This window comes from Choristoneura fumiferana, chromosome 8 (assembly GCF_025370935.1).
Source record: "Choristoneura fumiferana chromosome 8, NRCan_CFum_1, whole genome shotgun sequence".
NCBI classification, from domain to species: Eukaryota; Metazoa; Arthropoda; class Insecta; order Lepidoptera; family Tortricidae; genus Choristoneura; species Choristoneura fumiferana.
In genome coordinates, this window is record NC_133479.1 from 2,184,857 (window position 1) to 2,209,443 (window position 24,587).

General features: G+C 37.7%; 3 protein-coding genes across 5 annotated transcripts in view; 2 read left to right on the top strand and 1 right to left on the bottom strand.

Moving 5' to 3' along the window:
* The window catches only part of LOC141430105 (protein trapped in endoderm-1-like), a 40,207-nt gene extending 37,227 nt beyond the window's left edge, over positions 1–2,980 (top strand). The window contains exons 5-6 of one of the 2 annotated variants that reach the window (XM_074090647.1): positions 917–1,134; positions 2,360–2,980. In XM_074090647.1, the coding sequence (XP_073946748.1) occupies positions 917–1,134; positions 2,360–2,735 (594 nt within the window). In that variant the 3' untranslated portion in view covers positions 2,736–2,980. The remainder of the gene's footprint in view (positions 1–916; positions 1,135–2,359) is intronic. The other variant, XM_074090649.1, reaches the window with a different exon arrangement.
* A 4,554-nt stretch (positions 2,981–7,534) lies between these two features.
* Positions 7,535–9,447, top strand: ATPsynD (ATP synthase, subunit D). The gene is made up of 3 exons (XM_074090652.1): positions 7,535–7,750; positions 7,819–8,037; positions 9,045–9,447. Exons 1-3 carry the CDS (start codon positions 7,632–7,634, stop codon positions 9,229–9,231), a joined length of 525 nt encoding a protein of 174 aa, XP_073946753.1. The 5' UTR covers positions 7,535–7,631; the 3' UTR covers positions 9,232–9,447.
* A 726-nt stretch (positions 9,448–10,173) lies between these two features.
* On the bottom strand, positions 10,174–24,436 carry LOC141430106 (uncharacterized). 2 transcript variants are annotated; one of them, XM_074090650.1, is made up of 11 exons: positions 24,243–24,436; positions 23,498–24,164; positions 23,165–23,233; positions 20,380–20,527; positions 19,525–19,643; positions 18,687–18,923; positions 17,880–18,036; positions 14,534–14,673; positions 13,762–13,861; positions 12,938–13,069; positions 10,174–11,758 (listed from the first exon to the last, which is right to left on the bottom strand). In XM_074090650.1, coding segments are annotated over exons 1-11 (2,118 nt in total). In that variant the 5' UTR covers positions 24,245–24,436; the 3' UTR covers positions 10,174–11,411. The 2 variants fall into 2 exon arrangements, with proteins under 2 accessions (XP_073946751.1, XP_073946752.1); XM_074090651.1 differs by lacking the exon at positions 23,165–23,233.
* Positions 24,437–24,587: the final 151 nt, after the last annotated feature.

The following is a 24,587-nucleotide window of genomic DNA, read 5'->3' on the forward strand; positions in this document are numbered from 1 at the left end:
CATTGTGAGAACGTAAGGCGTCACTTCATTTATAAATGGTTACCCTGTAAACTCTAATTCGAAGAAAAAAGGTTTTTATTATTTCTTATACTAAATTTGCCATATAAATCAGGGTTCGAGGATATATATCATTGGATATATATCATGATATATATCCGATATATATCAAATTATTTTTTATGATATATATCAATACAAAAATTGGTTTAAAAATTTGATATTATTAAGTAATTTTTGGTTAGTTTTTGGCCTTTGTTACTGTATTTCTACTTCCCAAATGTAGATGGCGTTGGAGTAGTTAAAAGATACTCCCTAATAGTAGGATCTAATCCATTAATGGCGACAGTTGTGTCAGAAAATTTTCGTTACCAAAGAGTTAAGTTTTTGCTGTGTTTATTCTATTATTTTTTACAAAGAAAGTAATTTAATTTATAAAGTGCAGAAACAATTTTACTTAATTTATTTTACAAATAATACTATGGCTTTCGTACAAAATGGATATATATCAAAATTTTGATATATATTATAAATATCCGATATTTTGATATTTATAATAAATAATATTTATAATAAATAAATATAATTTTAGAACCCTGAATAAATACTAATTAAAGATCAAGATAATTGAAGATCTCTTCTTTTAAGCTATTAATAGAACACCTACTTAATGCTGAAAACCGCAACCATAGAAAGAATTTAAAAAATATATATATATAAAAGTAGAATTTTCTTATGATCTGAGGCCTATACCAATAAAAGTTATCATCGACGAATTGCTTAATTAGTACATAAATATGTACCAAAACCAATTTTTGACGAGCACACCCCGATAACTTGTCAATTCTTGTTTTTCTGCCTCGTTCCACAGAATAAGTAATAGTACAAGAAATCGTTCTTAAATTATTATTTTTTTCAGGTACCCCCGCTTTTAGGAGTCTGGGGCAAACTGGGACTGGACCCTAAAACCTTTTCCTGTACGATTCTCTCCGACGAAACTGGCCATTCGCCGAAAAAATACCTATTTGTCTTTGGTTTCGCGCTACCCTGCCTGGTCATCATCGTTTCCTACTCTTGCATATACTGGCGCGTGCGAGAGAGCAAGAGAAAGCTAGAGGGCCGCAGGTGTGTATGTGGGTGTGTATATCTTGAGTAGTTTGCGTGTGGTAAAAGGATGTGGGTTGCCAGGGTGAATGTTTTAATAATTAACAATGCTTATAGTCTTAACTTAGGTTAAAAAAACAGTTACTACTAATTGAACGCATGGCAGACATTACTTTCGTTTCCTAACAAAATAAGCTCACTGCCGGGATTTGTTCGATCGCGCCACGTAACGAAAAGGGTTATAGGTAAGGTAAGCCATAGCACGACCAGTGCCCTTAGTGTAAGTTTTCGGTTACACAATACGTCTCGATCGCGTTCGCGTTTAAGTCTCACTTTGTATGCAAACACGAACAGCGCCTCTAGCGGAACGTTTGCGATGTTCGTGTTTCCATACAAATTGAGATTTTGACGCGATGGAGACGTATTTTGTAACCGAAAACTTACACTAAGGGTACTGCACTACAATACAACCATGTCACAGTAAGCCATCATTGTTGTCAACAAGGAAACCACCAGGACGTTTATTGTGAACTGGTTCGGCAGGTCGGGCTTACAGCGGTATAACTACTTTTATATGTTTTACGTGTGCATCCGTTTGTTTGTCTGTGGCATCGTAGCTCCCAAACGGATGACTCCTACATAACTTGAGGTCTTGAGCAATGCACTGACAGCAAGAACTAATAATATTCTCATAGATGGGCAAGTTGATCAGTACCCTTAGTCTAAGTTAACGGTTACAAAATACGTCTCGATCGCGTTCGCGTTAAAATCTCAATTTGTATGAAAACACGAACGTCGCAAACGTTCCGCTAGAGGCGCTGTTCGTGTTTCCATACAAATTAGATTTTAACGCGAACGCGATCGAGACGTATTTTGTAACCGAAAACTTACACTAAGGGTACAGAGAACCAAAATCTCTAGAAAGCATTATCTCGATTTACTACTCTTAACTATACTCACTATTCTATTGCTGTAACTCCCTTTCTAACAAGCCGAGTCCACCACTATCTATCAGGATCCTTAAGCTACCGTTACACATGCTAGTTACTAGCACAAAAGCAAGCTACTATTGAACAAATGCTACCTACTAGCATGTGTGTATAGGACATTGCACGTGCTACTATTAAGCATGCTTATTTAGTGGCATACTGGTACTTCAGGTAGTAGCATGCTTTTAGCATGCTAGTAACGAGCATGTGTAAGGCGGCCTTTACATCATTAAAAAATCGTAGACTCATTTTTTTTTCTCTATCCCCAGCAAACTCAGCGGTCAAACAGCCAAAGAAAAGGAAGAAGACTCCCGCCTTACAACTCTAATGCTGACAATCTTCCTCTGTTTCCTCGCTTGTTTTCTCCCTCTAATGATCATGAACGTAGCAGACGACAGCATCAAGTTCCCTTGGCTCCACATCATCGCGTCTATCTTGGCTTGGGCGTCCAGTGTCATAAATCCTCTAATCTACGCGGCGACCAATAGACAATATAGAGCGGCGTATGGCAACCTTTTGAAATTTTGCAAGAGCAACCCTGTGATGAAAAGGACCACTTGGGGTAGCAGAACGGTAGGGCATTCCTCTAATTCACCCCACTATGGTGAGAAAAGGAATCCATTGAATGAACCTACTAAGTTATGAATTATGTAAGTGTTTGCAGAATCCCAAATTAACTTAATTGGTTCAACGAAAGTTTTCTTTTAGTAATGTTACTTTTTTTTAAGAAATGTATAGTAAAAGTACTTTTAGAAGATGCACTAATGTACATAAGTATAATAAATAATGTTATCACAAGGGAGCAAATAAAAATAATGCATTTAAAATAGAAGTAGGTATTGAGTTCAGAAATAGGTGTTTGGATTTTTAGTTCTACTTTTAGGTTTTCTCTCTGTCTCTCTAATTAATGAGTAGATTTTACTTCGTTTTTTTAGCATTAGAAAGAATGTAAGCGATCTTGACGTGTCTTTTTATTGAAAAACACTTTGTAAAATAAGTCAATAACTATTAGCAAGGACATATGATAATTTACAATAATTTACATGCTTTTGGTATCATAATTAATAGTTAGTATTTTTAAAAACGTTTTTCAATAAAAAGTCTCGTCAAGATTGTTTACCCTTTTTCTCAATCTTAAAAAAAAACGAAGTATAGATAACGCGAAATGAAATTGAGCTAGATACACAATACGTCTTAAGAACGTACCACCAAACTCATCAATAAGTAAACAAAAGTAAAAAAAAAAAACTATTCGAGGTGTGAATAGAATACATTTCTTAATTTTTTATTTTGTATTTTTAACCCCCGACTTAAAAATAGGGGTGTTATAAGTTTGACCGCTATGTGTTTCTGTCATGTCTGTCTCTGGCACTCACACAGCTCTTAAACGGATAAACCGATTTGAATGCGGATTGTATTATTTGAAAGTAGGGTTTCTAGCGATGGTTCTTAGACATGTTTCATTAAAATCGGTTCAGACGTTTTTGAGATATTGAACTTTGAAGTGACAAAGTCGGGGGTTTTCCAACTTTTTGTTGTTTAGGTTAGTTAGGTTATCTCATACAAAATGGACAAACTTGTATGACAACTTGTACATAATGTTAATAATGTAAATAAAATACTACGCTTTAGTTAATCTTAAGTTATAATACTTATAATATGTACTTCACCTGACATTGTACCAGTGAATTTACCAAAGTTTCTCAAATCTTATTTTTAAGTAATAAATGTGACATTCCCTGTCTTAGATGTTAGGTTTTTATATTATTATGATTACTACGAAACTGCCATATATTCTTTATACCCCAGTCACCTAACACCTTCGCTCTAAGTAAAATCAACATTAATTCAAATAAGCAATTTTTTCCAATAAAAGTAGGTCAGGTAATTTGCAAATATATTCTTCAATAATCCACCAAAATTTATCATCGCGACAGTAAAATGTATAAAAAAAACTTTAATAATTCTGTAATAATCAGGCGAAATTGCTATAAGCCTATTTACTTACTTCATAATTTACTCGTGTTATTTATGCTCTTTGTAACACATGTAAAATCCACTTATTTTTTTAAAGGAACTTAAAAAAAGGCTTCATATTTTCTAAAGTAAAAATTAATTACAATAGTGGCATAAAAGGTAAGTATGGTTAAGTTTTAGGTATGTCTTTTTAACGTGCCTTGAGACTTTTTGCACTTATTTTTGCTGCTCATGTTATATCGGTTTAACAAAATACGCAATTTCCAATCATATATATTGTTGGATTTTAAATGATAATTATTTAAAATCCAATTTCTTGTTAATATGTGACTTAAAAATCTTATTTTATTTTTTTCCTAATAGAAATTAGACGTATTACGAAATAATCACTTAAGTGGTTTTTTTTTATTTCCTGTTAGTTATATTATTGGTGAATTCAGCTTGCGGGTCAAATAACTGAATTATTTAAACATATTTTGACAGTAAATTTACTGATAACATTTTTGCTCAAAAAAAAATCACCTATAATATTTTTTTTTTACCATCTTCAGGAACCATATTTTGGTGGATTCGAAAATATAGGTTCTTAAAATTACACGTAAAAGCCGTATGCAAAAAATTATCCTTAAATCGAATTATTTCCAAAAACTGTACCTACACCGATTTTGTGGTAAGATTTTGTAAAGCTCATGTTATTATTAAAACTGGAAGCGGTATCGAACTGTCTAGGGAATTGTTAACATCTTTGGATATTAAAACTAAGGCCTAGATTAGACCTGTAAGAAGAAACGTGTATGTCACATTACACTGCGACGCTCGATTGGCCACTTCACACTCGTTTGCCACAGCCTTGCAATGTACATCAGCCAAATAAGTGGTCTATCAATTTTTAAACAAGTTCCTATCAAATGAATATGTCGCTAAAGTCGAACTTTCAAGTTGACAGACACGTCTATTGGCATTATTGTTTTATGACATGCAAACGATTACCAATTTTAGGATGGTAGACCACATATTTGGCTGATGGCTGGATGGTTTTTTCTTGCAGGTCTACTCTACTGGGAACATGTAGCACGCTTGAATGTATTAGTGGCCTAAAAGATGCTGGACAATTTAGTACTTTGACACTTTTACTAATTTGACTACAATACCGGGACAGTCCAAGTACTAAAGTGTCAAACCATTTTGGAGGCAAAATATGCAACAGAATATATCAAAATTTTATCCTTAATTTAATTTCTTAGATCATGTTTTGAACGATATAGCGTGCTTAACGAGCACTCTTTTTATGTAGGTATTTTTCTATAGTCTAGCTAGATATTGATTACATAATCACACTATACCACATTGTAATGAATATACGTAATATTAAATATTTCTAATAGAGTACAACATTATAACAGTAGAAATGATATGAAAATGCGAGTTTCTCGTAACTATCACATTTTTGACGTAAAATGCTTGGGAATGGCGACAATTTTGTCAGAGAAATTTAAATTCCTTAATTCATTCATTTTCTACTGTTTTATGTCATACTCCGTCTCTTGGACGTTTTAAAAAAAATGTATTAGTTTTTCCTAAGAATCAAGAGCACAATCGATTCCAATAGTTTAAAAAAATGTCCCCAAGGAAATGACAGTTTTGCGACGTTTTTTCATACACTCTGTATGGGCGTGACAAAACTGACTCATAGAAATATATATGAAAAATTGGGGTCAATTTTTTAAACGATCGGAATCGATTGTGCTCTTGATTCTGAGTAGGAAAAACCATATTATATCCAAATTTTCAAAATAAAAATAAAGGGTGCACTTTTTTTTAAAACGCCCTTTTACAACTGCATACCTACTATTATGTATTCTGTGACTGTATTCAAATATTTATGATTAAAATTAATTAATTTTGCAAAGACTGATAATAAAAAGTCAATTATTCTAGAATGTCACTTTACAACGGATAGATAATTATATTAATTATTAATGGTAATGACACACAATATCATAGAGGTTTATTTACGTTTAAAGAGAAGTAAATTATTTGTACGACGAACTTTTTACCTAGTAGCTACGAAAACCAAAGGTAATTAAATGTATTTGTGTATGAAATGAAAACGACTTTTTTACTCTACTCGTACGAAACCTACACCCTACCTATATCTATCCTGTCCTGTGAATTAATAGGCATGTAAAGCTACATGTTTAGGAGTAAAACATGTATTTAGAGCATGTTTGGTTGTTTTAAATGAAAAAATTACAACTCACATGTGCATTTTATTTATTACTAGCGGACCCGGCAGACGTCCTGTCCGAAAAAACACTACATTGCATGAAATTATAATAATACCAACAACAGCGCCATCTAGCGGGTCCAATTATTGCGTTTTCAAACCATCAACCAAAGTAAACCAACCAACCATCAGCCATAAATATGTCAATCCTTTTTTAACCTCCGACGCAAAAAGTAGGGCTGTTATAAGTTTGACCGCTATGTGTGCGTCTGTCTGTGGCACCGTAGCTCTTAAACGGGTCGGTTGGACCGATTTGAAAGCGGTCATTTCTTTCATTTTAAATCAGGTTTTCTAGCGATGGTTCTTGGACATATTTAATCAAAATCGGTTAAGCCGTTTTTGAGATATTGAAGTTTGAAGTGACAAAGTCGGTTTTCCAACTTTTTGGTGGTGATCAATGTTATAATTACTGACATAAAATCTAAAATACGCCATATCCGAATATTGTGGATATATATTATTGTCGATTCGAAACCTTTATTTAAATACCTACGTTCATTAATTTGAGGGGAGAGTTTACCATATCGACACGGGATGAACATTAAAATGTTTTTCCTTTTATTTTATTTTTTCTTAAATTTTCCAATGTTTTTAATACTTTATTAATTATCCTATGCCTAGAAGCAAAATTGAATGAAAACTGTGCAATAATTTCGCCGTAGTTGTGAAAAAAAATTGAAAATAAATAAAATACTTTAGTAGCAAATCACTTGTTGTTGTTGTTGTTTTATTACTGTGCCCATAGAAGCTCCTGTCAGTTTCTATGGGCGAGTATACACAAAAAACAGGGCCGGTATTTCCATGTCGGTGTTATCCGGGCCGGGAAAAAGTGTCACCCGACATTTTTCATAAAATACCGCTCACTGCCGTTCAATGGTGCCAACTGTCAAAAGATTAAGAAGAGACGTATTTACACGAGGCCAGTATATTATAGTTTTTTACTCTCGCCTCGCACTAACCACTAAACGTCGTGTAAAACTGATTATAAATCAACCTAGGTGTAAGCCGGCTTTTGAATAAAAAAAATGGTCTTGTCTATAGTATTGCTATCTGCAGGGCTAATACGAAATACGAAAATCGAAGTTCGTTCCGTCCCTCTCGCGCTCGTATTAAATAGTGTAAGTGTCAGAGAGACCGCATGACACGAACATCGAGTTTCGAGTTTAGTAGTTGCCCTGCTGCTGCTGATCTTGTCTTGATTTGATTGACGTTTGTGACTTCTGTCTGTTCTGTTCTAAGGGTAATTTCTGCAAATTGTCTCATAAAATCGCCGAAACATGGCGAAAAGAATCGCGCAGAGCTCTGTGAACTGGGCCGCTCTGGCCGAACGCGTCCCGGCGGAGCAGAGGTCCCACCTGGCTGCATTCAAGATCAAATCCGATGGATACCTGCGGAGGTTAGTTTCTAGTGTCGATTACATAATTTTTTGGTTGATTTTGTTGGTTAATATGTGTTTGTTTGAAGGGTGTTGGCGAATCCCCCTGAGCCGCCGAAGATCAATTGGGCTTTGTACAAGCAGACCGTGCCTATTCCCGGCATGGTGGACAACTTCCAGAAGCAATACGAAGCCCTGAAGGTTCCGTACCCTGCTGACACGCAGACTGCTAAAGTCGACGCTCAGTGGATTGAAGTCAAGAAATCCATCGAAGCCTTCGTTGCAGCGTCGAACGCTAGCATTTCTACGTAAGTTTATTTTTTCGTCTGTCATAATTCGCTGGTTTGTGCAGGTTTCCTCACGATGTTTTTCCTTCACCGTAAAGCTCGTGGTAAATCAAACGTGAAACAATTCAATAGTGTGTGAAGTCTCCAATCCGCACTGGGCCCGCATGGGAACTACGCACCAAGCCCTCTCATTCTGAGAGGAGGCCTCTTTCCAGCAGTGGGACATATATATAGGCTGGGATGTCATAATTATTTTAATTCTATTTAGGCTAACAAGCACTTAAAACATTGAATCATCTACCACCAGTTCGAAAAAAACTATATAGGTACTGATGGATATGTTGAAGTGATGGTGAATGCAATTGAAGGGATGTTTACGAAAGCAACATAACCACTAGATTTTACAGGAAACAAAAAAAAAACTAAATGTCTTTTTACATGCTAGTACTAGTTAATAGAGATAAATATTTGAAAGGTGATTTTAGTGGCCAATAGTTCAGAAATACCATTACACATTTCAGACCAGTATTTTTGAAAAAAATAGTAATATAGGTTTGTCACCTATGCAGTTTTTGAATTTTTTTTATTAGTTTTTTTTTTCTTTTTTTGTACGAAAATAAAACAAAGTTGTCTTTATTTTATGAAATACAGGCTTATTTTACTTCATTATGTGGACTTCTATTATCATCGCTACCTTTAAAAATAATGATGTAGTTTTTGTAAAATGGGTATATTATAAGGTAACAATTTTGGAGAATTGGGTTAATTTTTGGACAATATCATTTGCACTACTTGTAGCTCCTTCTTAGATGATACCAATAACTCAAATTTGCTAAAAATTTTAGTTGTTGTTTTTGATATATATATTGATGGTAATAAAATATTTTTTTATTATTATAAACAAATGGATGAAAATCAATGTTACTGCAAATCTAAACTAGCATAGCTTTTCTTATAAACCTACTATAATAAGAGTATAAACTCATGTCCTGTAATCCATTACTTAACAAACTTTTATTTCCTTCCAGCTATCAGAAGGAAATTAATGAAACGAAGGCCCTCCTGCCTTACGAACAGATGACTCTTGAGGACTACAAGGATGCCTATCCCGAAGATGCCATTGACTCGCTCAACAAGCCAACCTTCTGGCCCCACAACCCTGAGGAACAGCTGGACTATGTCGACCCCAACAAACCTGTTGGAGGCCACCACTAAACATACAAGCTTATGCGGAGATCTTTCGTTCATAGAATCAGTATGGATGACTGACCTCTATAAGCTCTGGTCTCCCTGCTTTGACACCAATGTATTCTCCTGTAATCTTAAAGTTTTTGCTTATGATTGTTGAAATGTTGGTGCCATAACATGGAACTGTTAGTCATCAAGCAATCAAATTCTGTAACTTATGTAGGAATAAATGGTTATGAAGGAGTTTTTATCTTTTATTGGCTATTGTCTGTAAATGCCCTGGGGCTTTGTATCTGCTACAATATAAGTCAAATAAATCACTATTATCATAAATGAAAACTAGAGATTTTATTTCGGTAGTCTACTACAAGTTCTTAGGTAAAGTTACTAGGGCAAGCGGAAAAAGGAAGCAAAGTTGAAACAGAGATTTGACAAGGTCTAGACCAAATGCTGGCCAGAAATAAAAATATCACTAACGAGTTCCCTGCGTTAGCTAGCGGTTTCAGACTAGCGTTTTTTTTTACCGAACAGCTGGCAAACGAGGCGGGTCACCTGATGGTAACTGATCACCGTCGCCCATGGACACCTACAGCATTAGTAGGACTGCGGGTTTGCGAGGGGGCTCTACGCTCGTTTTTGGCATACGCGCTTACACGCGCGCTACATTAAAACAAACACGCGTGTACACGCTCATAAACGCTAGTCTGCAATCGCCCTTACTTATTAGAAAGAGACATACTTTTTCAAAATTAAAATTCAATGAGAGCTGAAGAAGTTTCTCTCCCATAACAATTTTAAAAATTCCAGCTACACTAGAACTGCACCTATGATCCTCAAGGAATATGACCTACCAAAGTAGGTAAGTAAATGCAATGCCTGTCAGTCGTCACTCTTCAGACATTTAGTTTTTTTTTTATAGTCGACAACAGTAGCTTACAAGGTTTTAGGTCATAAATAAAACGAAACATATTCCTTACGTAATATAACATTTATTTGATGAATTGCACATTTTCACTGCAACAAATAAGCTATATAGACAATTATGGGAATGTTCACAATAAAATTCAATGGAAATTCTACAATTCTTGATTTTATGCATGAAATCTTTCCAAAAAATCTTTAGAGCATCTTTAGGTTAGGAGTTATCACATTTAAAAAAAAGGTGTACCAAACAGAATTATGCTAAATTGCGTGCTTAGCAACCAATTTTAACTTAATGTATCCTACGTCAGAACGTAGTAAAAATAATTTACGAGGTAAATTAATCTAGAGGTACACACTGATCGTAAAACAATATTTTTTTTTAAAGCCAAGGAATCATGAAGAGTTATGAAATTCATTGCTTCATTATCTCGTTTTTCGATTCTTAAATTGTCTAAAAAGCGCGCTAGCTCCAAGTAAACTATGAAAACCAATATGCCAATAAAAATTGAAAATTATTATAATTTAGGCCAGTGCTACGTAATCTGATTAAATCAGGATTCAATTTAACTTGGACCTCACGCGCACAGAAGGCTTGATATATCATAGGAAGTCAGTAGTATTCAAAACCTTACCAGATTTATACACATTTATTTCGTACAAAAGCTGATTAATGTACATTTTTTTCTAATATTAGAAATTTGAATTTCAGTTTTACTGTATTTGTTGTTACAATCCCTTTAACGCATGTGCCAACATTCAAGCGTTATGACAGCCCGGCTCTACCGTCATTACTCTTTATTGTTATCATTAGAGTGCGGTTAAAATAAGACCTGTATTTGTCGTACGGGTCGACCAGTTCGGGGTCGTACACTAACCGCACCTCTATTATACATAATTTATTCTTGCGCAATAAAACTAGTTATTGAAAATAATATAAACGTACCTCATTAAAGGGTTAAGTATCAAGGTTTTACGGTCAAGATTAACAGTACTACTGACTGAGGCTGAGTTTGAGGTATTACTAAGGCGAAGGTAGCAAGATTGGCACGACGCCACTATAAGATAGTTCTACTAGCGTTTCAAGAGCTATCAGTGTCATATCTGGGAGCAACGCCGAGCGAAAGTTTTCCTAAAACATTACACTGCTTGTAGTATAATAGAAATTTACTAAAATTTTATACGGCTGAAACGCCAGTAGAACGTCTCAATAAGTTTTTGCGACGACACACCTCACCGCTACCGCGCCTCGTAACACAATAAAATCAATTCAAGTTACTTGATACTTATTTAGCTACAAACTTGTTGGCCGGTGGCGGTGGGGGCTGAGCGTACATGTTGTAGTAATTGGTCGGGGGCGGGGGCACGCTGAAGTTGTTCTGCGGCGGGTGCGGGGTCTGGGGCTGCGAGAAGGAGCCGCGGCCGCGCGGGGCTCCGCGCGGGGCGCCGCGCCCGCGGAAGCCGTTGTCCTGTCGGAAGCTGTCGCGGTTGTTGTAATCGCGGTTGCCGAAGCCGCCGCCACCGCCACCGCCGCCGCCACGGTTGTTGCTGTAGTCGGAACGTGCGCCGTAGCCGCCGCTCTGGTTGTTGCTGTAGCTGTCGCCGCCGGAGTTGTCGTCCCATCGTGAGCCGCCTGGAACGAGTAATTGTTATAAACCTGTCACTGGCGTGCATTGGGTCGATTCCCGGGTAGGCAGTCGGTAGTTTGCTTGCAGCAGCGCGCCACCAGCCCTAGCGTTGCCTACTCAATGCACGCCATAGACCTCTGGTGCTAATTTTTTTTTTTCAAAAAAACCTGCGTTCTAGTCCCGTTTGTCTCAATAAATAGCAATTTTATAGATTAAAAACATAATTGATTGATTGGTTTTTTGGAATCTTTTGTATTTTTTTATTTCAATTCCAAATTTTTACTTTTACGGTCATCCCGTAAAACCTAAATTGAAAATACAAACTGAAAATATAGATGCACAGAAAAACCAGAAAAATAAGACCAACACTGGGAATCGAACCCAGGTCCTCGGTATTCCGTACCGCGTGCTATACCGCTACACCACTGTTGGTCAACGGCACAGACACGAATTTCTCCTATGCACCACATATCTCAGCTTGTTTGTTTCTTATTTAGCCACTTAATCTCTAATCATCAATAACTCATCTTAATAATTCATCTTAATCTTCGATGAGGGCTACGGCATAGATGTCGCTAGCGTCACTGCTTAAGTAACTTCAGCTGACAAGTCTCACTTAAAAAAATACTGTCAGCTGATTCAATACGGTATTTGACTATTTTGTATATGTTTTATAAATTAAAACTACACAATGCCTGTTATCGAATAGAAAAACATTTTTTAAGCTACCTTTACAAATAACAAAGTTATAAAGGTTTGAAATTCAAGATTAGACAGAGAAAGACATACTGGCATGTGACGTCACACGCCAGTACCGCCATACTTTCTGCATAGAGAAAAGCGTTTGAGAAAGAGACAGGTATACAGATTTTTCAAAAAATCACTTCAAATCCAATTTTCAACCGATTTAAATTTTCTCTTCGCTAAACACTATCCCCCTTATTCATAAACGACAATCAAACCTATTTTAGTTAAAATGCCGCTAAAATTCGTTTGTCCTTATCTGTCACTTCGACATTTGTATTTGTTAGAAAGGGACAAAGCATTTGTTAGTTAACATAGGCTTGTTAAGTTTTATGAATAAGGGGGTATCTGTATATCTATATTTTCATAAAAATATTAAGATATGGCAAAATCAGGAGTTGTCAAATACCGTATTATTTTAAAGTGTAACTGTAACTTACCACCGCCGCCGCCGCGGTCGGAGAAGCGCGAGCCGCCGCGAGAGCCGCCGCGCGCCCCGCCGCCGCGCCCCCGTCCGCCACCGCGCCCGCCTCCGTTTCGGTCGTCGTCGCGGTCACGGAAACGTCCACGACCTGTACATACAATATTCATTACTCCAGCGTTTCCCATTTGCCGGGTCGCGACCCGGTACCGGGCCATCAAAATAAAATACCAGGACGCAACATTCCCTTGTCTCGTTTTAAAAATAATACCTACTATCGATCGACGCATCGTAAGTATTCGTAAAAGTAAATCGTCAAAGTACACGAAGGGGCAGTGTGAGAATTACCAGGCCATGTCAGTACCACTACCATGAGTTTACTTTGACCGTACTCGATAGCGACGGCGTAAATTATTTGTATGGAGAATTGTACAGCGCCTCTACAAATAATTTACGCCGTCGCTATCGAGTACGGTCACTCTGTAAACTGATGGTAGTGGTACTGAACAATGTTTGGGAAACACTGCATTGCACACTTAAATTTTATTCGGGGCGCTTTTTTTTAATCCCACATAAAGACCATTGTCCATAGATATTAAAGGCCATCACTATATTGAGATTAAAAAACATATATTAAAATCCAGAACCGTCCTGTGTTTAATACCTTCCGCATAGCTTCTATAACCAGAGTCCATTTTCGAATATACTAAATGATCAGAATGTTGTGCGGTTCCATTTCGGACATTCATTTATAACCATTGTTCAGGGCATTCAACACTGAAACCTTACGCGTAGTCAGCAAAGTGCAAGAAAAATTACAAAAATATTATAGTTATCGCTTACCATATTTCCCCTTGAAGCCCATTCCACACTGTGCGAGCTCGAGCAGCTTCGGATTGACTACTTGGTTAGCTTCTTGCAACACTGACATCAGATCTTTGGCCTGACAAAAAAATTCAACATTGGTAGGCACACCCTCTAGTATAAAGTCTAATTTAAAGCATTTTTCTCAAAAATGTCCATGTCTACATTATTCCTTACATATCAGAAGGCTAAGTGCATAGTTTATGGTCAGCGAGAAATTAAAAGTAAAAAAGATTGCAGGCGCGCTAGCTCGACAACAATTTATTATTGTCGAGTCACAAACTTTAAAAAGTGAAAACGGCCGTGGAAACTTTGGCACAAGTCGTATACAGAACAGACAGCTCAAAATGGCTGCTATCAGTTATTTTGTTGGAACTCCACTTTTTTATTGCATCTGAAACAGCTTCTTGGTGTTTTCGGTGAAAAAATACACATGCTGTTTTTTTTATTGAAAAAAAGGCGGGAAAGCATGAAAAAATTTATTGGAATAAAATTAAATGTCATAATATATTAGAGAAAAGGTTTATTCTAATTTACTTTTTTTCCTTCACCATTTTTGAGAAAAACTTTAGTCTCGGCTGGAATAGCAATTACTGGCTTAGTATTAGTTAAACAGTTAGTTAGTTTGATTCTCATATTCAGCCAGAACTTGCCTACTTCCAGGTCACGACAATAATCTACTATTAAACGTACTTTCATGTATGTTACAAAACAAACCACATCTGACTTCTCCTAAGTTTAATATTATTACCTTAGCAGAATTATTGGGAGTGAAGAGCGTATAAGCAGTGCCGGTGTTCTGTGAGCGGCCTGTCCGCCCGATGCGATGGACATAGTCCTCTGAGTTATTCGGGTAGTCATAGTTTATCACAAACTTCACGTCCTCCACGTCTGCATCGGAAATATTATATATTAGAATCTTCGAAAAGCTTGAGATAATGCAAACATAGCACATAACAAAAGCGATCAAATTATTGCATGGTACAGTTCGGAGGAGTAATTTAGTTAGGTGATATAAAATGTGAGGCCGAGGTCAGAGCCTTTAGGAACACCCTTAGTTACTATGTCAATTTCATTGGTTTTATTCTTTTTAAGCATAAATTCTAAAGCATATTCACTGTAACAAAAGAAAAAGTATTATCTTAAACAAAATAAAATGAAATATTGCTAATGTTAGTACGTATTTTATGCAGTGAACAGTGTCAAAAGCTTCACACTAAACCAAATTGCTCCCCCAAACACAAATTTTACAAATATTTACCTTTCAGATCACCAGCCAGTGGAGTGCTGGAAATAATTGTATTATGCCCTTCAGTGGTGCCGGAGTGTCGGCCGGGGCCCGGTGTGCTGACCGTCCCTTACGCTAACGTCATCAGGTGGCGGAGCAGGCTTTACAGTAAATCTCTCATGACAGTTAACCAAGCATGTATTGCTCTTACATCATTTATTTATGTCGGTGATCATTAGCCCCCCCCCACATTTACTTCTTCGAAAATAATGCCAATTTTGGCTGTTTTTAGTTAATACAAGCTCTTGCCAAATGCAACTTAAATTTTTTGCAGCTTTTTTAAAGAAAAATTGACTAAGCAATTTGTATATTTGTGTTATGATTTTTTTAAATCACCAGACCCCTTTTAGAGGCAGCATGCTCAAGTAAACGTGTGCGCTGACGTTTGACTAATCTGTCATTTTAATTCGTACGTTAGAGGTCAGCAACACACCCTTAGCCTTTATCTCTGCACGCATGCGCCTCTGAAATGAAAACAACATTTCGAGAATAATGCAAAGTCAGTCATGGAAATTTCACATTATATGGGCTTAGAGAAAGACAACCAGACAAATGAAAGAAGAACTGCCTTAGTTATCTGCTTGGACTATGAACTTTTCGGCTGTTCTATCATTTTCAGGCTCAGTTGATACTGCATCAGCAAGTTGGTAAAGCATATGTGAGGTTGTCCATGATTACAATCTAGCCCCTATATTATCCAAACCATTGCATCGTCAATATATGTTTCCAATATTCACTAAAAACCTAACCTAAAATCCTCAAACCTATCTGTTACAACAAGTCAGATAAATTTGACAAACCCTATTATTTCCGTACGTTTGTGAATATTGGAATGCTCGGCTGTTTTTTGCAATGGTCAGCCACGCTACGCTCCTGACTCAGTTCTTAGACCTCACACCCCGGTCAACAGAGCGAGATAGTTTAAAAACAAGTACAATAAAGAACCTCGCATCTGTTTCTCTCAAAATCTTCTGTTTGATGCCGATTTGATATTAATTCATTGACGGGAATATCACCACCATTGGAAATTGTATAGGGAGCATTACGCAAAGCTAGTTGTAGATGGCGCCACCACCGTAAAATCCCAGCTTACTTGCTCTAATCGTCAATTTTTTTGTAATTCGGTTCGCAAGGAACTTTAAGATCTAGTGATGAATCCTCAACCATCATGGATTCCGTGTAGACAATTATTTTTTGAATGTATCGGCTTTCTTTTTCGTCTCATCATTAATGAGACAGTACAATTTTTTTTGTGTTTAGTGTTTCGTATAGGTACTGTAAGAATTTACGTGATTCCGTAAGATTTTAGAAATACGAATATTCAAGATGGGTAAGGTCACAGATCTGCGGTGATGGCGCTGCAAGCCCATCGTTAATTAGAACACACACAGCAAGACCGATATTGTGTATGCAATCTAACAATCAAAAAACCATATTGAAGAAATCGGATTGCACACGTGTCTCATCGCTGTCGAGTAACTAACAAACAACGGGCCTAATCCTCCACATCGCTATGCTTCCCTAATTTCACTGTTTTATATTTAGTTTTAGGTGGCACAAACATAAGATGATCAACTTCTGGGCAAATACATTTATCGATATTTTTGAGTTCAATGTTAACTCATTCTGAGACCTATTTAGACCAGAGCAATGTCAATATTTAATAGATTCTGTGTTTAGTTTTGATATTTTTTACATTTTTGTATGTTTTTTTTTTTTGGTAATTTTTACAGCCCATTTGCTATGAACTAGCTGTATGTTTTTGTACCTAGAATCATCGGCAATAATGACAAAACCCCTGACCTATTACAAAAAAATCTGGTGTAAGCGTCGCATACATTTTCCATTTACACTGAGACGGACTAAACTGTATTGTGCATTACATAAGAATTTGCTCTTTTATATCAACCAAGAGATCAGCAATGATCAGAAAAAAAAAAGATTTAAAAAATTCACACATTTACGCTTAAAGGGTGTATGTTTATGGGCTAGCCCGTCTACGTTTTTTTTCCATCATCCGATGCATACGCTCGCAATGACCATTAACAAGCGGGTTGTGAAGATTTCAATTCTAGAGGAGGTAATATTGATACAGTTAACAATATACAATTTCAAATAAAACTAAGGTCAAGATAACATCAAAACGGATTATGTGCAAACGGAACTGTTAGTAATTTTTACCACTAGTTATTATGTTTTAGGTGCCATCAAGTTGTGCGTAAACTTGATACCTAATAAAGAACTCCAAGTGAAGTAAGACAGTGTACCAAAAGCTGTGTGTTTACTGAAAAAGTTACCCAAAAAGTGTTATGTTATTTATTGAGACATAGTCGACCAAGAATTGACCCCTATCTCAGCTGACAACAAGTGTGAATGAGATCTGAAGGTGTAGTTTACTGGTTAAGTTACATCCTATTAACTCGAGGATTGAATAGACCAAATAGTGTTCAATCTCCGATCGGGGCAGATATTTTTATGAAAAATACGAATATTTGCTCTCGAGTCTTGAGTGTATAATTAAGTAAGTATGTATCTATCTATTTAAGTATGGTTATCCGTTTCCTAGTAACCATAAGCTTTGCTTTCTTTGGGATAAGGTAAATTGGTGTAAAGTGTACCGCAATTTATTTTATAAACAGGCTAGGAGCCTAATTAACCTCTTCACCCCCCACCCCCCATCCAATTTCTATTTTCACAATTTCAACCCAACGTCAATCAAGTAAATAAAAGATCACATTTAATTTTCTTTTCTCATACATCTACGCCATGTAGTGTCAGGTCGTCGTGAAAGATAAAGGTGTGTACTGACCGAGGCCCCTGGCGGCGACGTCGGTGGCGACGAGCACGCCGCGCGGCGCGTGCCGGAACTGCGCCAGCACGTAGTCGCGGTCCTGCTGGTTCTTGTCGCCGTGGATGGCCAGCGCGCGCCAGCCCGCGCGGTTTATCGACTTTGTTATGTCGTCCACCTGGAATGACCTAGTTGTTGAGAGAAAAGCAACGCGACAGGTCTTGGACGGTGTAATATCTGACGCGGTGGTAAAAGGTTTGATCTTATCAGAAATACCCATAGTACGTTAGTGGCTATCAGACATTGAAAATATACAGTTAAAAAGATATAACTGAAATTACACTGTAGACCAGACCAGAGGTTCTCACCGTGGACCCCCAGGGTCTACAGGACACCAGATGGGGTACTAGCTATCTAGTTGAAGTTCCGCGCGAAGTCACGGACCCGGGTCATTATTCGTGCATTTCAACCACCTCTATTTTCGTGGTCACATTTTGTTATGAATGGGAATAAGAATGTGACGACATTTTCGATTATTTTTTAGACGTCCAAGTACAGGACGTCTACTACAATCTGGGAACTGTAACAGAATCTTCTATCATGCCAACAAAAATGTGCCAACGTATATCAAATAAAATAAACGCTCGAATAATGACACCCCCCAACCCCCCCGAACTTTGAAGCGCTACATCTATGTCATTTTTTGTTTGATTCACAAAAGTTCAATTCCAGTCCAATATTTTGTGATAATCTAACCAGCAGACTAAATAAAATATTATTTTTTCCCAAGAATCTACCCAATTCTTGTTACAATCTTAGTTATCTTACCTTTCTCTTGGTTTCAGCAAATATAATAGTCTTTGTCTCTTCTTCGGACGAGATCTCAGTCAACAGCGTGATGAGCTTATCATTCTTCTCCCACTCCTCGCAGACGTCCACGATTTGCAGGATGTTGTGATTGGCCGATAGGGACAAGGAACCAATGTTGATCTGAATGTAGTCATGGAGGAACTCTTCTGCTAGGTTACGGACCTCTTTGGGCCAGGTTGCTGACCACATGAGCACCTGAAACAGGAATTTAGTTTTATATTGCCATTTAAAATTTTAACTCTTAAGGTGATTTTCCACCGGCGAGGCGAGACGTGAAGTGAAATTTGTAAAGCAGCGACCGCGGCGGCTCGCGGCGGGCGCGCAAGAATTCATACAAATTTCAATTCTCGTCTCGTCTCGCCAGTGGAAAATCACCAGTAGGTTGCCAATCTACTGGAGCGAAGCAGTGAGCGAGGTAAAAATCCACGCTCTTCTGCAGTGGGCAGGAAGTCCACAACTAGCTAAAAAAAAGCATACAAAACCGTGAAACGGAGCGAGGAAGAGGAGCAAGGAACCGAGACGGAGAAGCGAGTGCGAGCGGGGAAGCTCCACGAATGGACAAACAGTCTGCAACTCCACTCCGCATTACTTCTCCCTCCGCTTCGCTATCTAGACCCACGCCTCCGCATTACTTGCTCACGCTACTCTGCTATCTAACTCCGCACCTATTATAGACACAGTCCGGAACTCCGCTCCGCTACGCTCCAGTAGACAGATAGCCTTAGGGCGAGAGTACATATGCCTGCAGCCAAACTTAACATCCTACCATCAGTCAGATGGATGATCGAGTCCTCACCTGTCTGTCGGGGCGAATCTGCTCGATGATTTTCCTGATCTGAGGCTCGAAGCCCATGTCCAGCATGCGGTCTGCCTCGTCCAGCACCAGGTAGGTGCAGCGCTTCAGGCTAGTTGTACCTTCGATTTAATGATCATTATAATTAACCATTCCAATGTAAACAAAAGTAGTTGATGTGTTGATAGGACTGTTCACTTCCTAACAGGTTCATTTTCGCATATTCTCCTGAGCCCTCGCGTACTTTATAAAGTACCAATTAACACTAAGAATAACAGCCGAATGTACTTTATAAAGTACAAATTGTACATTGAATAAGAATTTAAAAAAATTCGAAATAAAATCCAAAATAACAAAGCTGGTGAACAACGTCCACGTCGTAAGTAGTAGTATGTCTGTTAGAAAAAGTTCGGGCCCAGGAGGTTATAAATTCCAAAAAAATAAGTGGCGTGAGCCCAGGTCTGCTTGAGTGGCCATAGGTTTCTACTAGGCTTTTTTTATTATAAGAGGACGGGAAGTCATCTGATGGGAAATGATCACCATTGCCCATGAATATCAGCAATTCAAGGAGAGTCACTAGTCTGTTGCTGGGCTTTAAAAGTAAACCTCTTTCTCGAAAGCCCCATTGTCATAACTGTCTAGAAACACTGCTGACGGAAGTTGAATAGGCACCTACTACAGTCTTTTTATGTGTCAATAAATAATCAAAATGAGATGAATAAACTTGATTTGCCCCTCTGCGGAACCTTAACAGTCACGTCAACCGACCTCCGCGAAGTAACACATGAATCTATACAGTTCGTAATATCAATTATTCAAAGACTATTTCACAAGATTGTCTATCTCTACCAGCCTCACCTTTCTCCAAGAAGTCGATCAGCCGACCAGGAGTAGCGATGACAATCTCGACGCCTCTCTCCAGGCAGCGCCCCTGAGGGCCCTTCGGGGCTCCGCCGAAGATGCAAGTGTTGCGCACCGCCACGCTTTGACCGAAGTCATTGGCCACCTACAAGAGACAGAAAGCTGTTTTATAAGTGCTGAATTCATGAAGCTGTCAACGTTGATTTAGTAGGGACAGAAGTAGATTTTGATTCTGATTAGGCTAAGTCTAAAGCTACACGTATGAGCAAGCGCGCGAACTTTTGACTCGATGAGCTTTTCGCTTTTGCCACTTAGGTGTGTAAATTTTAGCGAAACATCTCGTCGAACTACAAGTATGCGAACTGGTATATTGTAGGTATGACGTTAAGTGCTGGTTTCATGTTTCTGATAAGCTTCTGGTTTATGTATAAGTCAACGCACGTAAAAAGAGCTCTGGGTGGCTAGTGGAGGGGATACGTTTGCGCATCTGTCAACTAACAAGCCAATGGCGTGACGGCCGTGCGCGCTACTATGCCCCCTCCCGCGTCCCCCACCAATTTGGTCCGTATTTAGCTCACTGCGCAGGTATGTCGCCAGGAGCTCTTTTTACGTGCGTTGATTTGTAACATATATTTCTGTGATGCTGTAATCTGCAAACAGATATATGTGGTGTTGGTAGTAAAGTAAAAATATGTAGTTCATTGATACACAGAGATGGCATCACTGATATATGTTACATGGAATATCCGGAACTTATAGGAGAGGGGTGAAATAGGCCGTAAGTGTTAAAGTCCAGTAACACTATTTATTTAGTGTAGCCTAGTATCTAGATTTCATTAGAAAAAAGATAAACAATCTTGTTAAGTATTTTTATCGAAAAAGTAAAAACTATAAATGACTATAATTATCTGATTAGTCATTTGTTACTTCACAACAAACAACAACATCCTGGCCATATACATCCCACTACTGGGCACAGGCCTCCTGTCAGTATGAGAGGGCTTGGGCCATAACTCTCACGAGAGTCCAGCGCGGATTGGGACCTAGTTATGTGCTGCTAAACAATTGAAAAGATTGTATACCTTCTTTCAAATGCTGAAAAAAATTTAGGTAGCACACGCGTAGTTTTCTCGCTTGTCATTCAATACATCCTATTCTAAATGAAATGACCCAGTTGGACAAAGTGTAGGCAGAGAGGAAACAGCGCGTGAGTGTCGTTTCACTGCCAATAGTATCTCTTAGATCATAGACGACAAAAAGCATTTTTGTCTATGAGAGCTATGTCAAGTGCAGACAAGTATCAACAATACCAATAATATGATTTCCGCATTTATACATTTAAGGTAACGACATTGTAGGACTTTATTTAAACTGTTCAAGATATTGTCATATTATTATACTGCCCTCTTAAAGTAAAAGATGCTATCACAAAAAATATCACATTTGAGTTATTTAGTCCATAGACTTAAGATTTTTGTAGATTTGATTTGATTTTTTTGTTGTTTGTTTGGTTTTTGTAGATTAAGATATTCTGCATCAGAGGGTATAAATAACTCAAGTATTTTTTGTAATACAGCCTTTTACCTTAGATAGGAACTGCAGTATAGTACTTCAATCAATGATATTTTTTTTTTATTGATAATGTACTCTATCAGGGCCCAATTCCCTAACTACATAAATACAAGCTAATAGTATTATAAATTTTTAATTTAAATTGACTAATATTATTAATGTGTACTTTATTAATTTTATTCAATGCAATGCGATTGGGCCCTGCTTGCACTTGTCAGTTACTTGATTAATTTTGTGAATAGCAAACCCAGCTGCCCAGACTACACCAATGTTGAAGCAACAAGAATACATAATTAATGAGGCATGATTAAATGAAAAACATACTACAATTTATTACTAAGTCACAAAGTTAATGAAAGTTTTCTTTAATTAAGGCAGTTACTGAAGTTTACTTAGGCTGGTATACCACCAAAATTATGCGAGGCCATTAAAAAACTATTCAAATAATGGCTATATTGACTATAGATAGCGCATTACTTACACTATAGTCATTACTGTATTATTATTTTTTATCTATCAACCAGGGTGCCAGTAGACAGATACAGTAAATGTGATTGCCAGCATGTTTTACAGTATATCTACAGCGAGTGCATGCAAGAGACAACCTTGTTTTTGAATTTGGTGAAAAGCCAGACTGGAAATCTATGTGGGTAGGATAACAAGTACACCTCAGCACAGACATCTCTAAATAAACAATAAAATGTAGATATATTAAATATTCTTGTAAGAAATGGACATATTTATGTCTAAATTCAAGAGAGTGACAGTGCTGAGGAATTAAGCAATGATATCAGCAGAGCCTGACTCAATAATTATGATAAGACTTCATTATTATCTGACATAATTATTTTATCATTGTTGGCTTCCCCAAAGGTCAAAAATCATTAAACATTCATGACAGGAAATGAATGATTTTATCCCTATCTTCTGTAGAAATAAAGCTAGTTAAATAGTGATAATGGTTAACTAATTAGAAGGCCTATAAATTAATAAAAGTAAATAAAATCAACACAAATAAATAAAATAGAACCAAGTGCTAAAACAAAACTAAATACACAAAGGTTACGTTCAGAAACCTGACCTAGCTTCAAACTTGAATTTGGAATAATATTTTAGAATGAACAGTCTGGGTAAGTTAATGCCAAAGAAATTAGGTTTTCGAACATAGCCTGCCTGCTAACTCTACATATTAATATTTGGATAAATTTACAATCTGCTGTACGTCCGTGTTGGGATCGTCCATCATCTCTGCTGGGATCCCGTTCATCAAAACCAGAGTCTGGTGTTGCATAAAAAAAACAAATTCTCATTACAAGACACTATGATCATTGAAAAGTTAACTTCTGCAGCTCTGGTACTTTCAAAATACAAAGGCAGGCCATTCTACCCTAAACTGTTTTCTGCAACTATTCCACTTGTTATCTGCAATCAGCTATGGTATGGTATCCATTATCAATTGATAGCAATTGCAAAATTAGTTTCAAAAATTTCGACAATATATTTTAAAATAAACATTGTAACTAAAAAATACCATAATTTTTACCTGTTGGATTTGTTGAGCAAGCTCTCTAGTAGGAGCTAATACTAAAACTATTGGACCATCATCCCGTAGCAACCGTGGTTGATTTATAATATGCACTATCGCTGGCAGAATATAAGCCAGGGTCTTTCCAGAACCAGTTTGAGCAATACCAACTAAATCTCGCCCTGATAAAGCTATGGGCCAGCCCTGAGCTTGAATAGGCGTCGGGTTCGGAAAGCCTTGCTTCAGGATCTCTTTCATGGCATAGTCGGGGAATCCACCTTCCTCAAAGTACATCGCAGGGGCAGGCACGTCGCGCCCTTTGACAGTTATCTGGTGCTGGCTGCGATAGGCCTCTATCTCGGCGGCCGGACGTTGCTGTACACTATCGGCGGGAACGTAGAAATTTTTCTGGAACGGGATCAGCTCCACAGTGTCCCAGCGGATTTTACGTAAATTGCCACCGGGCTGGTCGTTTTTAAAGTTGCTACGGAAGTCGTCGCGGCCTCCTCCACCGCGGCCTCCAAAGCCGCGCCCGCCACCTCGACCGCCGCCTCTGCCGCCATCCCGGCTGCCGAACCTACTGCCTCCCCTGTCGTCAGACCTATCACCACTTCTAGAGCCTCCTCGGCCTCCGCGTCCGCCCCCGCGGCCTCCACCGCGACCACCGCCTCTCCTATCGTCATACCTGAATCAAAACGTTACACAGTTATTAACAGTTAACTCAGCTAAACCAACGGAAAGTGAGATGCAAGCATCAACTTACATTTCCCTGAAGATCGCGTGAAATCTCTAATTAACACAATAAACACAATTTACTATTTTTAAAGTACTGTATCGCGATTAATAATAACTTAATTTACAAATAAAATATTTGGTGATATGGCGAATAAAACTCAAAACCACAAAGCCTCGGAAACCTCAGATCAGAATGCCGACCGCCATATTGAATAAGTTAGTTAGGTTTTTTTTTCTGTGAGAGGAGAGAGAGTTCCGTGGAGAGTTTAAGTTGACGCTGTTGACTTGATTTTCGCTTCGAATTTGTGTAAATAATTTTAAGCTAAAAATTTTGTTGATCTATGAACATGATGTGCACAAAAACCATCAATAG